Raw genomic sequence first — 18,504 nt, 5'->3', positions numbered from 1 at the left:
GAGTCAGAGGCAGTTTTCTTTGGCCCCCTCTCAGACTCTTTGCCTGTTCACAGATCTCGTCCCTGGTCCGAAGGGCCGCCCTCACGCACAACGACAACCACTTCAACTATGAGAAGACACACAACTTCAAGGTAAGCAAGCCTCTGCGCTCTTTCTTCTGTTACTAAAGGGCAGGTGGAGAGGTGCGGTTGATGGTTTCCGTCCCCCCTTTGATTATAAAGTAATGAGACAGCAGATTCCTTTGCTTTCCACATCTAGTTGCGTGCACAACATGAGACCTTTGCTTTGTATCAAACTGGAGACCTCAGACAGCCGTTTGCCTGATACCTAGAAACACCTATATGTATGTTAACTTAGTCCTGGAGACCTGGGCTCATTTCCTCTCCATATCCCCCCGCCCCGTCCAGCGGAAGAAGAGCAGAGCACGCCCGATTTCTGCCACTGGGAGATCTTCTGATGAACATCGAGCAGTACTTTTCCACTCGGAGTGGCTCTAAAGAATATTGCTGTCTCTGAGGCACAGAAAACCATTGCCCATTTCACATTCTGTGTTTTGTCTTTGTTTTCAGGGATGCTAACTCCTCTGGTTTATGTGTAGACGGCTGTGAATAGGACGGGAGATGCCATCCAGTAGCTTTTGCTTGTGCTCTGGGTACGGGGTGGGGGGGGAGCACCCCAGCAGCCTTGCCAGGCTCCCCTCTCGGCACAGCCTTGATCCTGCTCACCAGACCAAACAAAAAGATATGGGAAGCTGGTGGGAGCTTTAGTGCATACTCCCACGTGTGTTTGTACACTGGAAATACTGCTATCTTCATTTCAGACTAGCCCTTGTAGAAAAAGAAAAGAAAAACAAAACAAAACAAAACGGCCTACCATCAGAAATCACGGCCTATTTCCTTTGCCCTAATGTGTTTTCCAAGAAATGGCTGGAGGAGATTCCAATGCCAAATTGCCTGGCCGGAGATATGGTTGAGTGGAGGGGACACAGTGAGAGGTTTTGCCCCAGCAAATGGGCTGACGTTTAGACACTGGTGAGAGTGGAGACTGAAGGATCCAGGAAGAAAAGAAGAGGCGGGGGCGGCAAATTGTGAATTGTCTTCTTTTAAAAAAAAAAAAAAATTTTTTTTTAATGTTTATTTATTTTTGAGACAGAGAGAGACAGAGCATGAGCGGGGGAGGGGCAGAGAGAGAGGGAGACACAGAATTCGAGGCAGGCTCCAGGCTCCGGGCCGTCAGTACAGAGCCCAACGCGGGGCTCGAACTCGTCAACCGCAAGATCATGACCTGAGGCAAAGGCGGACGCTCAACCGACTGAGCCACCCAGGTGCCCCGTGAATAGTCTTCTTTTTTTAAACTCGTTTCCTTTAGGACCAGTAGCCCAAGTAACTGTTGAAGGGACTAGATAGCCCTTCACCAGAGGTGACCAGGGAAACCTATTTTATTCTGTCGATTTTCAATTCTTTGTAAGGACAGATATGTGTCTATTAAGTAAACACTCGTATCTGTCGGGTCCGTTTGCCCTGCTGCTAAAGCGAGGGGCTTGGGCATCTGCATGCTGTAATTGAGCTGAGGAATGGAATTATTCAGCCCTCCATATTTAGCCTGAGGATGAAGACTTGTATTCTATAGATCCCCACTGACGCCAAGGCTCTAGATATTTCTCCTGTGGCTGAATAGTGACGGCTCTCATGGGGAGTACAGAAAGCCTCGTGTTTTTTTCTCTTTTCTGTTTTCTGTATTTACCCTCATTAATATTTTTGTCTTAAGAAAATGTTTTTCTGACTTTGGGCAGAAATCCTGGTTCTTTGCATCCTATGGATGCACTACCACGGGTTGGGAAGGTGGATCTTCTTGGACTTGGCAAATTCTTTTCCTTCCTCTTGAACACACCAGCGCTTCTGGCTTTGAGATGGAATTGGAATTCTGCCCTCACCCGCGATACGTGCTTGCATGGGGATAGCTTCTCCCTAGGCGTACTGTGCCTGGGCTTGTGTCTTGCGACAACTAAATGTTTGGTCGACGTACACTTCCAAAACTGATTTCGGTTTTTTTAATCTTAGATCTCTGATTGGGAAAGGAGGACATTTGAAGCAAAAAAGGTAGCTGAGACTTAGTTTCCTACATAGTGCTGTTGCTAACACGCGATCTGTATTAATTAATTATTTACCACTGGAATCCGTCAACAGCTCTTTCAGTGTTTGCTGGAAAAGTCAGTATCTACTCGGTGTGATCCCTTCTAACTTACAGCTATCGAGAGAAGAAAAGGTAGAGAGCAGACAAGTTGTTAGGGGAAAGTACGCAAGGCAGACAGGAGCGTTTCTCTTCCGTGTGTAAATAGACATCTTCAAGACATGGCAGACCCTTGAGTCTCTGTGTCCGTTGACCGTGGCTTTCAATGGTACTGCCCATGCCACTGTCCTGAAGGATGAGTGGCAGGGCCGGGAGGGGGTGGTTTCCTCTGTCACTCCTCACCCCCGCCACCCTCATTCAGCCCTCTCCTCACCCCCAACCAATTTGAAGTGGAAATTTTGCATGGTCTTTAGAGGAATACTCCAAAAGCTGGTCAGTGCTATAAATAGAGCAGTGGGTTTTTAGTAATCACCACTGAATCAACCAAACAAAGAAAAACTCTTATCAAAAGGCCCCTGCCATCTGCTTGAAATCAGCCTAGAATTAAGACATAAAACACAAACTTGTTCTTTATGCTGACATCTAAGAGGCTTTATGCAGAAACTCTTGATTTGTAATTCGGGTTATTATTTTCGAGTACTACGTGATTAGTATAGCGTAAGTGTTCAATACAAAAAAACAAATAATCGCATTTTCACGCTCATCAGCAAATAAGGTTTGCCAGACCCTGGCTGTGCTCTTGCCTAGGGGGTCCTACGAGAGATTCCAATCTGCCAGCGGCTCTAAATGCCTCACCCCACAACCAGATTTTTGTGCCCCAGTAAGGACTATGCCTCCAGGTAAAAAGCGGCCTCCTGGCTCTCTCCAGAAACTTCATGAAGAAGAATGAATAGAAACTCCCACCCCTATACACGTTGGGAACTTAACTGCCAGAAAGCCCCTAGGCACTGCTGCTAGGTGCCTACCTACTGTCCTTGCTGTTTAAACAAAGCATGTCTAAAAAAAAAATTTTTTTTTTAATTAAAAAATAAAAAAAGCAAACAAATCATGTCTAGGAAAAGACAGAAGTTAGCTCTGGGAAGAAAAGCTTTTGGAAGCAAATTAAACTTATACTTCCTCTCATGCAATAATTATGTATTTTTCATATGCAGATATAGTTGTTGCTCATTTAAATCCTAAATTCTCTGGGATTACTTGCACATACTGGGAATTAGGAGGTATTTGTTGAAGAAATTATGAAATTGACAGGATCTTATCTAAAATGAAAACCCTTTGATAAAGGAAGAGACACTCCTTTAATTCATTTTATATCTGCATCTCTGTTTATCTAGTAGAGACACTCTCCTGTACGTAGAATATCTCTCTTTGAGATGGTCTACCCTAATATCACCTTTTGGCTAAGCTCCAAAATCCCCAGAGCCCCAACAATCTGGATGGCTGTCCTTCCTTCCTTCTCCACTTAGCACAGCGATGATGTAGCAATGGTCAGCTTAGTACTCCTGGCCATAGCTTGACCTTTGGAAAAGAGCTTAGTTCTATGAGCCTCAGTTTCCTTATCTATAGAATGGGAGTGTTGTAAGGCTTAAAGAATACATGTAAATCACTTACAGTCCGTGGCACCCAGTAAGGTGAGCTTCTATTATTTTACTAATTCATCTTTTTGTCTCTCTCATCTCTTGCGCTGTAATGTTCAGCTTTCTCTGTCTCTATATTTCTTATTTTCTTTTTTTTGGATTTATTTAGAGAGAGAGAGCGTGTATGAGTGGGGGAGAGGCAGAGAGTGAAAGGGAGAGAAAGAGAGAGAGAAATCCCAAGTAGGCTCTGTGCTGTCTGTGTAGAACCCGACTCGGCGCTCCATCTCACAAACCATGAGATTATGACCTGAGCCTAAATCAAGAGTTGGACGCTTAATCAACTGAGCCATCCAAGCACCCCGTTTCTTTTTTTCTACCCTTACTTCTCCATGCCCTTCTTTCCTTTTTTCTATCGTCTGTTTCTTCCACTCTCATTAACTACATGTAACAGAAAAATGCAAGAGTGCTCTGGGCAGTGCAAATGACATGAACGAAAACTTGGGAGTCAGAAATGAGCCAGGAGTGAACAGGGTGCTCCCTGTTTGGGAGACCATCGAGGAGGGAGGTGCTCACTTCACATCTGGGGTGGGCCAGATCCAGGGAGACGGATGACCCTGGGCATTTTCTCCACTCCTCCCACTCGGTGCTCAGCCCTCCCAGTCTGCATGTGCGCATACATCACTCCTTCCTTCTACTGAATTCTCTCCCTCCACCCAAACATTGCAGGACCACTCTTCTCTCCTTACATGGAATATGGATGGAGAGCAGAGGCCCAGAAAATTCTAGAAGTTGAAAAGCAAACCACTCGGCCCCACCCCACATTTCCCATCCCCTGTCCACCTCCCCGCCCTTGCCCCGTCCCTCCCCTTCCATCCCCTTCCTGTCCCCCACCCATCCCTTGCCCAGCCTCCTCCCAGCTTTACTTTTCTCCATAGCACTGACCACTGGCACAGTACGTATTTACTTGTAGGCTCGCCTTCCCCTTACCAGCCGGAAACACTCACCCCTGCGGCTAGGGACAGGGGTTCGGGTCTGTTTTCCTTTTGCAGAAACCCCAGTGTCCAGGACAGGGCCTGGCCCAGAGCAGGCTGTCAGTAGATATTGGCTGAAAGGACGTGTAGCAGACATCTCACGGCCCTGTCTACCTAAGACTGCATGTTCTCTCCCCACTGGCCACCCCACCGCATGGTTTGCCCTTGGGCGTAGCTTATTACACTTGTGTTAGCTGTGCTCAAGCCCTCGCAGGTGTGGGCCCTTGCCAGGTCCACTAGGCTGTGCCAGAGAGACGGATCGTATCAGGGTGTGCCAGGCCAGCCCTCCTTCCCCATCTGGCCAGCGGGTCTGGCTGGGCAGGGCTGCCCAGTGTCTTATACAGGGGGGAAGGGGAGGAGACTCATGCCCGGGCTCACTGTTGTTGTCCCAGCTTCTTGTGTGGCGACTCTCAAAAGTGGCCCAGTCTGGACAGAAGTTAAATGGTTTCTCAGCGTACCCTTTTGTGTCCCCCACTCTCTGTAGACCAAGGCTACATCAGTAGCACCCAGTTCCCACATCCACGAGGGATACAAGCAAGCTCATTCAGCAGGCTCCTTGTGCACCTGCCTCCCCAACGCGTAAGATCATGGGATCCTGCACCAGGGTTCAGGACTGGAGCTGTGGCCAGGGCACCTGTCCAGGGGCAGCACCACCACCTTGCCGTTGGGGTCATGTGGCCCATTCACGGTTTCTGTGCCTATCATTCCTTTTTGCATTCTCATCAGTCAGTGGTCATGTGCTTTGGAACAAGACATCTGTGCTTTCCATATGCAAACCCCTCTCTTTTCCTTGTCCTTGACTTCACAAGAACGTGTGAGCCCTTCTTTGTCCCTACTACTTTGCCTGTCTTGTGTTCTCGTGGGCACGCAGTGGCCCAGTGCCCTTTGCTGCCCGTGCCGATCCCACTTCTTTGTGCTCCGGCAACGGGGCCAGTTGGATATTACACCTGCAGGAATCAGCTTCAGAAAAGGCCATTTGGGCAGAAACGAGTGTGGAAGGAACCACTCAGAGGAAAAAGGCAGACTTCATCACCTTGGATATAAAATGAAAGACCCAGGGGCACCTGGGTGGCTCCGTCGGTTAAGCATCCGACTCTGGTTTGGGTCATGATCTCGCAGTTCATGGGTTCGAGCCCCACGTTGGGCTCTGGGCTGACAGCTCGGAGCCTGGAGCCTGCTTCAGATTGTGTGTGTGTGTGTGTGTCTGTCTGTCTGTCTGTCTGCCTGCCTGCCCTCCTCCCCTGGCTCACACGCTCTGTCTCTCTCTCTCTCTCTCTCTCTCTCTCTCTCTCAAAAATAAATAAGCGTAAAAATAATGTAAATGGGTCCTCTTGAAACCAATAGCACGGTGCCTTTATCCAATGCAATTTCATTCATGGCAGGGATTTCAGGCAAGAGAGGAAACCATTTTTGGACACGGTTCTCACATAGGCGAGGGCCTTCTCTGCCTGTCAGGGTCTGACTAAAAGCTTGTCTTATTCCTCCTTGACCTGTTTTCATGTAAATATTGGAACACCGTCATTGTCAATCCTTTACAAACCATCGGAACCTCGTGGAAAGAGGATAGATTTTGACAACAAACCCTTGCTTAGGCCACACACCAGGGCGGTGGCTTGGTCAAGCTGTTACACAAATGTAAATCATCTACTCATGAGTCTGACCCATATCAAGTGCTTAGCTGTTATGAATTTTATATTTTGTTTTATTCCAAAGAACATATCAAAGGGGCTATTCTAAATGACTAAATGGCTGATTCTGGCATTTTAAGTCCAGAGAAATACTCCTTTTGTGTTTTGTGAGGAGAAAAAGAAAAGCACCAATGATCACTGTGCATATTCGTTGGGTCTTTTTCAAAGTTCTAACATGGGGAAACTATTTAGATACGCAGTTTCTTATTCAGAGAATATGGACTGAGGGCCAGCCCTGTGCCAGGCACTACCAGGTACAAGAAAGACCAGTGGAGACCTAAGAATGTGAGCTCTTCTTCCACTGGGAGGTGTTCAACCAGAGTGCTTCTCGCCTAGACATCTGGCAGGGTCTAGAGACATGTCTGATCCTTATAACTGGGATGTGCTAACGGGCTGTCTAGTAGAGGCGAGAGATTCTGCTAAACTTCCTGCGATGCCCAGCACGTCCTACAAGTCCCGACCACAAAGAGTGATCTGGCCCCAACGTCAGTGGTGCTGGGATCGAGAAAACACGCACTAGACCATGGAGAAGCACTGGAGGATTGGAGGGCAGGGCATTGTCACAAGAATATTGGTGCTGATACCCTGATGAACCTGGGAGGAAGTGACCACTAGCTCATGTCACTTTATGCAATGGGGAGATACCCGAAAAACTTTGTGGCAATCAGTGTCCTCGAAATTAAATCCTTTTTTAAGGCTACGAGAACAGCTGCTGAATAGACAGATCTGGGGGATGAGTGGTATCTCGGTTGACACACCCAGCCCTCAGGCACCTCTACTGAGCAGGCTTCTGGGGGGCGGGGGCGGGGGGGGGGGCGGGGGGGTCCTAGTCGTCTGTCACAGACCGAGCGATTCCCTTCGGATATTTACATTACATCTGAAAAGGTTCACGTCAAGGTCATTATTTCATCTGATCTTGCAAGAGGGAAAAGTCCAAAGTTTAACCTAATTTCTCATGAGTTAATTTGTCACATGATTATGAGAAAAGCAGTAAGTAGATGACAGGAAGAACCCTTGGCTGAGCCCGGGAGGCCAAGTGCAGCTGACCCCCTGGGTGACTACAGACAAGCCCTTGGGGTAACTCTGGGCAGAAGCTGGACTACCTGACCCCCAAAACCCAGCAACTTGTAGCTGGAAGTGATGTTAGCCACCTCCAGCCCCCTCTCCTATGCTAAGACAAAGCTGCCTTTGACCCAAAGAATCCTTTTAAAATCAAAAGAATAAAGTTCTCATTAAAAAAAAAAAATTTTTTTTTTAATGTTTATTTTTTAGAGACAGAATGCGAGTGGGGAAGGGACAGAGAGAGCGGGAGATACAGAATCTGAAGCAGGCTCCAGGCTCCCAGCTGTCAGCACAGAGCCCGACGCGGGGCTCGAACTCACAAACTGCGAGATCATGACCTGGGTCAAAGTCAGTTGCTTAACTGACTGAGCCACCCAGGCGCCCCTAAAGTTCTCATTTTTCATATAAACAATAAAAACAACCGGCTGAGGCGATGTGGTTTTAGTTTATAGCAATGAGTCTCTATCAGGGTTATTCTGCCCCTTGGGCACATTTGGCAAAGTCTGGAGACATCTGTGGCTGTTCCAGCTGACGGGTGCCACTGGCATCTAGTGGGTAGAGGCCAGGGATGCTGCTAAACAGCGTACAGTGACGATGATTTATCCAGCCCGAAATGTCCCTAGTGCCAAGGTCCAGAAATCTTGATGGCTGACGGACACGGAAAAGCACAACTTTCTCAAGTGTAGCACGTCACAAAAAGCACTTTCTCTTTCTTACAGTCTAGAACCTGATCTGAGCTGATTACACACTTGGATGGGGTCTGCGCTGACCCATCGAAACACACTAGTTATGAAACCACGAGGGAATACTGCCTTCCAGATTCAGCAGATGTGAGACAAACAACATCCTGCTCATTTAGAGTCAAGTCAGGGGATACTCGCTGAACGCCTGAGATTTTTCTTGACAAATCTGGCTCTTGTTTGCACTAAGTGGCCATTCCTGGGCTATTTGTCAAACATACCTTATCTCCCGTAATATCATCTTTTTCTGTTTGGTGTGGTTTTGGAATCCCAGGCAGACCATGCCCAGTATAATGGTCTTGGACCGACATTCTTCCTGTCTGGGGTATTTTCTTCCTGTCTAGGGTATTTTAGTTACTGCCTTAAAGTTGGCAAAATGTCCTTTTTTCTGAAAAGATATTCTTGAAAATCAATAAACTTCACAGAATGGAAAAAGCTGATCAGTGATTTTTCAAGATACGGGGTATTTCGTTGGGAGAGTAGCCATCATAACTCAACCCTAAACAGAATGCGTTCAGAGAGTGACCTCAGCCTTACATCTAGTCTACCGTTTAGAGATTGCCCTTGCGGACCCAAAAGAAAATTGAACAATAGATCAGCCATGAAAATAAACAGTGTGGCCCATCACAAAGAGGAAATTAGGCAGTGGGCCTAAAATAATGTTTAACTTTACGTTCCCCTCTGTCCCCATTTTGTTTTATTTCTGTGGGAATGTGCATTTGTGGGGACACAGAAGTTTTTTGCTATTCAAAAAATGTCTGTCTGCATTTGTTTGGCTGAAGAAATGAGATCGAAGGCGGTGGGGATGTACTGATGGGAAAGGATGTTGGTCAACATGGGCAGGGCCAATAAGCATTGAATGCAATTTTGATATGCATCATTTTTTTTTTAATATTGCTAAAAAGTGAAATTTTAGAAAATCTATGGCTGGGGTATCCTGTATTTTCCTGAAACATTCATTAGGCTGGTTTCTATTTTGTCTGTGTAAAGTAAACAGACAAATTTATATAAAATTATGTATATAAAATTATATATATATATATAAAATTATAGCTAGTCTCCTAATTTCTAAATATTCTATTTTCTTTTTTTAGACATTGTGTTTTCATTTTTACCCCAAGGTATGGAGCTATTTCCCACGCAATTTCTTACCCACTGGAGATATTCCAGAAAAAAAAAATTGTCACCCCTTTTTTGCATGACCTTTCAAAAACCAAGCCCACCCTCACTGGCCTCTGGCGATGCTGTTTCCCATTCTTAGAATGTCCTCCCTAAGCCATCTGCCACCCCAGTCCACACAACTTCCCCACCAGATTCTGTCTTCCCCAGTCTGGTGAAGTCTTCTCCATCCTTGAAAACTCCGTTCAAGTATCACTTTCCCCCCGGACTTCTCAGGAAGAATCTATTGTAATCTCTGTTATACTACCATAGGATCATTATTTATGTTGCCTATTTATTCTTACAGATGAGATCTTTGAGCGCAGGGAGGTCTTTCCTCCTCTGATCCATCAGACTTTGTATCTCCAAAGACTAGTACAGTGCCAGGTTCAAAGTAAGCAGTCGGCATGTAAGTCTGAGATACACGAGTGAATGATGAGTGGGTGGACAGGTGGATGACATAGGAAATACTTCATCTCTCTGACCTCCTTTCCCCACTAATTTGTAAAGCCACTTCTGAGATACACCAATTCTCCACGGATGTGTGACTTTGTGTCTGCCCTTTCTGCTCTATGCTACTGGTCTGGTGGCCCATCCTGCAGTGTTTTACTTTTTTGTTACTATAGAAGTCTTGGTGTATGGCCAGAGCTATTTTCCTACATTCTTTTACTTATTCAAAATTATTGTGGCTAGGGGCGCCTGGGTGGCTCAGTCGGTTAAGCGTCCGACTTCGGCTCAGGTCACGATCTCGCGCTCCGTGAGTTCGAGCCCCGCACCGGGCTCTGGGCTGATGGCTCAGAGCCTGGAGCCTGCTTCGGATTCTGTGTCCCCCTCTCTCTCTGGCCCTCCTCCACTCAGGCGCTCGCTCGCTCTCTCTCTAAGATAAACGTTAAAAAAAAAAATAAAAACAAAATCATTGTGGCTAGCCTTTTCGACTTTATTCTTATGAGTTTTAGGACCATCATGTCAGGTTTGGTGAAAAGTACCATGGAGATTTGGACTGAAATTATATTGGATTTATAAACTTCTGGAGGACAACTGACATATTTATCACACTGAGTATTGCTGTGCAAGAATATAGACCATCTCTCTTCTTATTTATGTCGTTAATGTCTTTAGTTATTTGCTAACTAGTTTAGATTTTGTTGTAAATGGAGTCCTTTAATTTTATTGTTCAATAAAATGAGGTATTATTTATGTGTAGTAATGCTTCTGATTTCTTTATATTGCTCTTAAATTAAGGAAACTTGATGGCCTGTTTCTTCTTTCAGTTATATATTTCTTTGTCTTACTTTATTATGCTGGCTAAATTCTTCAGGATAATGCCCAAGAGAAGCATTCACAGACCGCCCTATCTTTTTGCTGACTTTGAAGGAAATTATTCTAATATTTCCTCTCTAAATGTGATGACCATTATGCGTGTGTCAGAGATACCTTTAATCAACTATTTTTAAGAGAGTTCCCTCTATTCCTAGTATGCGAAGTGCTATTGTTGTGAATGGATGTTGAATTTTATTGATTGTTGTATTCTAATTTTTGAAATGATTGTGTGGTTTCTCTCTCTTGTTATTGTGGTGAATTCTAGTGATGTGTTATCTACTTTAAATCCCTGAAATAAGCCCCCCTTGATGTGACATTTTTTTAAATATAACACTACATTCAGTAAGATCTTTTTTTAAGGATTTTTACATTTATGGTCATAATTGAAATTGACCTATAATTTTAGTTTCATGGTCTGGTATAGTTTTTGAGTCAAGATTATATTAGCTCATAAAGCAAATGCTGGACCTTTTCTTCTTTTTTTTTCTCCTCCAATCTGGAATAGTCTATGTTAGTTAGAGATGATGTATTTGTTAAATATTTGATAAAACTTAAGAAAATCATTAGGGGGGCACCTGGGTGGCTCAGTCGGTTAGCTGTCTGAATTCAGCTCAGGTCGTGATCTCACAGCTTGTAAGTTCGAGCCCCGCATCGGGCTCTGTGCTGGCAGCTCAGAGCCTGGAGCCCGCTTCGGATTCTGTGTCTCCCTCTCTCTCTACCCTCCTCCGCTCATGCTCTGTCTCTCTCTGTCTCAAAAATAAATAGACATTAAAAAAAAATTTAAATAAAATCATTTGGGTTCATTAACTATTTGAGGGTAGATGCTTTACTACAGATTCAATTACTTAATGGATATAATTGAATTTGGGTTTTCCATAGTAGTTTGGGTAATTTTTGATAATTTACACTCTTTACAAAAATTATCCATGTCAGGGGTGTCTGGGTGGCTCAGTCAGTTGGACATTGACTCTTGATTTGGCTCCGGTCGTGATCTTATGGTTCGTGAGTCCGAGCTTCATGTGGGGCTCTGCACTGACAGTGTGGAGCCTGCTGGGGATTCTCTCTCTCTGCCCCTCCCCAGCTTGTACTCATGCTTGCTGGCTCTCTCTCTCCCTCCCTCTCTCTCTCTCTCTCTCTCTCTCTCTCTCTCTCTGTCTCTCAAAATAAATAAACAAGCATTAAAAAAAAAGTATCCACATCAAAAAAGAAAATTATCAATGTCACAAAACTTTTAATTTTTTTAGTATAAAGCTAGTATTCTCAAGATTTATATTTAGTATCTTTACTGCATTTGCATTTATGGTCTCTTTAGCACTTGTGTTTTTCTTCTTGACCAGTCTTGCCCAAAGTTTGCCTATTTTATAAATCCTTTAGAAAATCACCTTTGAGGGGCGCCTGGGTGACTCTTTTGGTTAAATGTCCGACTTCGGCTCAGGTCATTACCTTGTGGTTCATGGGTCCAGCCCCGTGTCAGGCTCTGTGCTGACAGCTCAGAGTCTGGAGCCTGCCTCAAATTCTGTGTCTCCCTCTCTCTCTCTGTCCCTCCCACGCTCATGCTCTGTCTCTCTCTCTCTCTCTCAAAGATGAATAAATGTTAAAAAAAAAATTAAAAATAAATAAATAAATAAAATAAAATAAAAATAAAACCTTGGAGGTGATTTATTCTTTTTATTTTATCTTTTCTTTCTATGATTCTGTTCGGCAATAATCTTTATTATTTTGTGTTTTACTTCATTATTTTTCTAGCTTCCTAAATAGTATGCTTAGCTTATTAATGTTAAACCTTTAAAAAAATTCCAACCTATACTTTTTAATACAGGTATTGAAAGCTTCTATACCCCCACAAGGAGTGTTTTGTCTTTCAATTCCAAATATTTGGTAATTTCCATTAAGATTTTTTCTTTGCTAATTTTTTAGAATTATTTTAAATTTCCAAATATACTGGGGTTTGGCTATTATTGATCTTTAATTTTATTGACTTATAGTCAGAATATGGCCTGTATTGGGTCAGTTCTTTTCTGTAGGTTGAGGCTTGCTTTGTGGTCAGTTTGTGTACACATTTCTTGCATTTTTTTAAACAGTACATATTCTATAAATTATTGGATATGAGGTCCCTCTTGTATCCAGTATGTTAACTTAACCTATTTGATCTATTAATTTCTGTGAATAGATGTTAAAAATCATTATGATTATGGGTTTGTCAATCTGTCTTCGGTTTCTTTCCACTTTTACTTTATATTTTTTGAGACCATGTTGTCATGTGCATAACAGCTCAGGACTATTATATCTTTAGGGTAAAATTAAATCTCTAATCATTATATAATGACCATCTTTATCACTAATAAAAAAAAGTATAAACTTTATATCAGGACATTTGTTTGGGATTTCTGTTGGCTAGCATTTGCTAGGCATGTTTTTTCTATCCCTTTACTCTCAACATTTCCATTACATTATGTTCTGAGTGTGTTTCTTGCAAAGGCTTTTTGAATATCTGCAAATTTCGGGCTTTTATTTGGTGTTAGAGCCATATGTGTTGTGATTAGAGACAAATAAGGATTTTTCACACACCCCCCATTTACTGTGCTTTTTTTATTGCTTTGTTTTCTTCTTTCTTGCTTTTCATTGGCTTATTCAAATCTTTATTTCATTTTCCCTTAGGCATTTTATAGATTCCATTCCACCCTTTTTGTGTATACTCCAAAATCTAATACACGTGTAATTAACTTAAAATCTTCCTTACTTAGTTAATGAGTAGCTCTACGTACGTATCCCAAACGATGAGAACCATAGAATGCTTTGACTTTTTAAAGCCCCTCCTATCTTCCATGCCATTTTTTCACTCTGTTTTTCAGTGCCCTGAAATTAGTCATCTTGTTATTGTTTTATGCAGATAGAGCTTGATTAGATTGACCCCTTGCTCACCATGGCTTCTGGAATCCTGTTCTTGCCACTAGGTTCAGTATGCTTCCTGCAGATGTATATACCCCCTAGTATTTCTCTGAGTAAGGATCTGTGTGTGAACACCCTTGGCATTTGTCTGGAAAATACTTTTATTTTATCCCCACTCTGGAGTACAGAAGTTAGGTTGGCAGTAATTTTCTCTGAGCTCTTTGATGAAATTTTTCCATGATCTTCTAGCTTCTTTGTGCTGAACGGAACCGTTTTCATCATAATTGCTGTCCTTTGGCAAAAATAACTGGGTTTTTGTGTGTTTTTGTTTTGTTTTGTTTTTAGGATTTTGATTGTTCTTTGGCATTCTGCAGTTTCTTTAAAATCTATATAGGTTATATTATCTTTTTAATTTACCATGTTTGAGACTCAGCTTTTCTGAATCTGGAGATGTTGTGCTTTTACTAATCCTAGAAAAACCTCATCTGTTGTTCTTTTTGAATATTGCTTCCATGTATGACCTAAACCTCAACATCTCTCAGCTTTTCAAGATCATCCCTCCCTCACTCCCTCTGCTCTACATTTCCAGCCTCTTGTACCTATTGTATCAATCCCATCAACAAGTGAGCATGCCCTAATGTCTCCCATTTTTTACTTAAAAAAAAAAAAAAATTCTCCTTGACCCAAATCTCCCTGGGGTCTCTGGAGCTATTTCGTTGCTCTGCTGGACATCATAGCCAAATTTCCGGACAAATTTGCCTACGCATTTCTCCACTTCCATACCCCCCATTTATTCTTCGTGTCACTTGAGTGTGACCTTTGCCCTCACCGATGCAGCAAAACTGCTCTCACCAAGGTTACTAGTAGCTTCGTGTGTCTGAATCAGTGTTGAGTCCTCATCTAACTGGACGTCTTCCCAGCATTGAACACGGTTGACCACTCCTTCCCTAAAATACTGTTCACCCTTTGGCCTTCGAAGCACTTGACTCTCTTGGTTCTGAGTGTTGGAGCACAGAGGGCTTGGGTTGAGCTCTATTTTCTTCACTTTCTGCTCTCCATCCCTAATAGTTTTTGTCCATTTACACAATTTTAATTACCGTTTATTTGTCAGGGGTGAGCCAAATGTACGCCTCCAGCCCTTACTCCTCTGAGCTATTGAATTATGTGTGAATTCCTGCTCTCAGGAATTCAAAGGCTCCTGCTCGCCTTTGAACTTAAATTGTCCAGAGCTCAGTTGTTGAATTTCTCCCCCAAAGGGGGTCTTCCTTATCTCAGCAAAGGTCCTCACCATCCACCTGGTTTCTAAAGCTAGAATCTAGGAGTCATTCTCCACTCCTCTTTTCCTCCAAGAGCCACGTTTATTCTATTATTAAGTCTTATGAATTCTGTCTTTGAAATATATCTCCAATCCATCCACTTCCCGTCTCCACCTTCAGTACCCTGATCTTGGCCTTGACCATTTCTCAACTTGAAGAAACTACTACCTGATTTCTGAATCTCTTTCACTACAAATGTTCTCCCATCCGTTTTCAACATGGTGGTCAGAACATCTTTTTTCTTAAAAAATCATCTTCCTACTTAAAGTCCTTGAAGAGCTTCGTATTGGACCTAGATTAAAAGAAAATCTATACTCGTTACTAAAACCTTTAAGGCCCTTTCCTACCTTCGGCGTCATCCGAGTTCTCTCCCTCGCTCTGGTGTTCTGGCTACCCTGGCCTTTAGTCCTCAGTCACAGCAAGCTCTTTCGCTTGCAGGGCCTCCTAGCTTCCTTCTGCCTGGAATGTTCTCCAACCCTGCCCCCACCAGACCGGCTCTTCCCCTCTTTCAAGCAGCGAGAGGTCACCTTTCAAAGAGCAGCCTTCCCCACCACTGTGGATAACCCTGGGGCCCCTCTTAAGTCTCTCTAGTCACAACCTTCTTTTTTCTTTTATAGTCCTTTCCACACAGTTTATTCTATTGATCTGGCCATTGCAACAGTATATGAACAGCCGACTAACTTTGTTGCCGTTATTAACCGCAACGTCCCTTTAGAGTCTTTCTAGTAAATTATGAAGAATCCTTGGATTGCTAAATTTAGAAAATGCTCAACTACCAATAGACCCTCTTACTGAGGGATTCTTTCAGTATCACGTTGAATCTGAGCGAGCCTCTGAATGAACCATGGCATTCTGGCTCTGCAAGAGGGCAGGCACTCCCTGGGATAAATTCTCTGCATTCCTACAAGGAGGCCTTGTCATATCTTAGCGTTGTTTCCTTACAGCACATTTACCCATTTTTAGTAAAAACAATTCCGAGAGGTGGTTTGGTTTTTTTTTTTTTTTCATTGTTTTTTCAAAGCAGAAATAGTATACTGGGCAGTTTGCAAGTGATAAACTAAAATACCAAAAGACTATTATAACTTAGCTTTGTTGCATAGAAACCATGGTCGTAAATTGTTCTTTTTTTTATTTTTTTTTTTAACTTGTGTGCACTCTCTCGGCCTTTACAAATCTGTGAGTTCCAGTAGAACGGAACCAGACCTGTTTTGTTTGCCATGTTATATATACCCAGTTACTGGCATAGATAAATAAATAAAGATCCCAAAGTGATGCTTTTTTTCAATGTAAATTTTAATTTTAAATAAACCCTGCATTCAACATGGGGCTCAAACTCATGACTCTGAGATCAAGAGTTGCGTGTTCTACTGACCAAGCCATCCAGGAGCCCCTGATGTTTCTTCTTCTTCTTCTTTTTTTTTTTTTTTTAAGTAGGGCTCTGATGAGCGTCTTCCCAAACGGTATCCATAGTTGTTATCCTACTATCTTTTTGTGTTAAATAAAAACAGCATACTGGCCTCCCAGTCTGCTAAAGGAATAATATCGTCTGCATTTATTTGTCGATGGAGGCTTACAACTCGGAAAGTCCTTTGCAATGTCTCCTAATACTTTAATTTTGTAAAAGTAGGTTTGTATGTCTCCAAGCAGACTGCCTGTGGTGGGTTTCGGCTTACCATGGCCACGTCTGCTTTCAAGGAATCTCCTGGTTCTGTGTCTTGAAGTTCACTGGTGTTAGAGGACAAGTATTTTTGTTTTGTCTTTGTTTTAAATCGAGACTTCGCACACGGTCTAGTCACAAGAGGACCTGTACCTGAATAACTAAAGATAAAACCATCCTTACTTCATCATATTCAAAATATTTAACTGTCTGGGGTGCTAACCAATAAGACTTGTGCCTTGGCCAATCAGAAAGGGCTTTCGGTTTGCACACCCGTAGGCCACACCCGGCCATGCTGAATCCAGACCCTGTCTCTAGGGAAGGCAATTCTATAGACCCTACTGGTAACCTTCATGTTCAGCCAACTCCTCTCTTTTTAATGCCTGGTTTGGGGGGTTGTTTGTTTTTGTGTGTGTGTGTGTGTGTGTGTGTGTGTGTGTGTGTTTTTGTGGGGTTTTTTTTTTTTTTTTTAGTGGGAAGTGGCTCAAAGACTTCGAAGCTTTTAATCTTCCCATAATCATGTCTTATTTATACCTGCCTCGATATTCTACAGATGGAGCAACTTTGGTCAAAAGGACACAGTAATTGAGTTCTGCCTTCCAGAACTTGCTGAGCTAAATGCAGGTTACAGCGACTGGCCCCGGGCTATCTTGGGTTTGTCCGCACGCGGTGCCTTGTTTGGGGTGGTGAGCGTGTCGTTCCTTAGCTGATGGCACGGCCCTATAATCTTAGTGGTGCTCTACATTGCTTTCTGACTCTGGCCTAGGGCATGGTGGGTCATAGAGGATTTTCAAAGACCGAAGCATATCTGTTTTCTCCAGTCCGTTTGTAACTCCGCCTCGCTGGAAAGAAAAGGCCCAGTTAGGGATGCTCACTCCCACCGAGGTGGTCGTTTCTGGACGTCGTCCATGTGTGTCACGTCTGAGGCCACCTGCCTTCAAATAACTGAATGTCCTGACATTTTTCTTCTTTTGGGATCACAGGTCCACACGTTCCGAGGCCCGCACTGGTGTGAATACTGTGCCAACTTCATGTGGGGGCTCATCGCCCAAGGGGTTCGGTGCTCAGGTAAACAGGGAACTTCCTTCATCTTTTTCCATGTATATAAAGGGTCGTGATGTTGAGCTGGAGATCATTTCTCCAGAGTTGGGAAACAGACTCAGGTTAGCTCGAAAGTCTAGCTTTCTGGAAGGTTCAAGGCATCTCTCTGCTTAATAGAGAGACTGTTCTAGGTGTCTGCTGGAATGAGAAGGAACATCTCATGTTTATGTAAGAAAAGAAAAAGAACCAAGCAAGTCCATTTTCTTATGCACCTACCTGCCACCCAAAATAGGCAGTAGTCCTTAAGTAGTCCAATTCCAATGGAATTGCAAGGTAGAAAAACCACATTTCCTTCCCATCCCCACTTTGCTACAAAAGGCAGGGCATAAAAATAGAAATGCTAGTGTAAACATTTACCACTTACCAGGCATTGAACTAAGCACTTTCTGCTTATCATGCCCTGCAGCCTCACCAAAAGACCTTAAAGGAGTTGCAATTATTCTCCCCATTGAATAGATAAAGACACCGAGGCTTAGAGGTATGTGTTAATTACTCTCGGCCACATAGGAAGTGGCGGAAAATGGATTCAGCTCCAGAACCCATTCTGTTATCAGATTAGCAGTGCAACTAAAGAGCGTGATTGGACAGCACGTATGTTCAAAGCACTCTGAAATCCTCGGTATGTTTCCACCTAGAACTGGACACACACGCCCAGTGCTGACACGTAGCTAGCGTGTAGCAAGTCTTACTACAATACGGCTAACAAAAGAGCAAAGAATTGCCAAAGTAACGTGTAAGTGGGTCTCCTAATTCGTCTCGCCACACTTTTTCTGGCAAGCAGTTCTGCCAGGAGTGAGAATAGCCTCTTGCGGTATTCTGACTGGGTTTACCAACACCA

The 18,504-nt window shown here is 43.4% G+C and overlaps 1 protein-coding gene across 5 annotated transcripts in view; it reads left to right on the top strand.

Moving 5' to 3' along the window:
- CHN2 (chimerin 2) overlaps positions 1-18,504 on the top strand; it is a 300,090-nt gene that overhangs the window by 265,452 nt on the left and 16,134 nt on the right. For 3 of the 5 annotated variants that reach the window (XM_027075183.2, XM_053218273.1, XM_027075184.2), the window contains 2 exons: positions 54-131; positions 17,549-17,633. In XM_027075183.2, the coding sequence (XP_026930984.1) occupies positions 54-131; positions 17,549-17,633 (163 nt within the window). The remainder of the gene's footprint in view (positions 1-53; positions 132-17,548; positions 17,634-18,504) is intronic. The other 2 variants (XM_053218272.1, XM_053218274.1) reach the window with 1 other exon arrangement.

This window comes from Acinonyx jubatus, chromosome A2, assembly GCF_027475565.1.
Source record: "Acinonyx jubatus isolate Ajub_Pintada_27869175 chromosome A2, VMU_Ajub_asm_v1.0, whole genome shotgun sequence".
In the NCBI taxonomy this organism is placed as follows: Eukaryota; Metazoa; Chordata; class Mammalia; order Carnivora; family Felidae; genus Acinonyx; species Acinonyx jubatus.
Note: the sequence above shows the minus strand (reverse complement) of the source record. Positions and strands in the feature narration are given on the sequence as shown.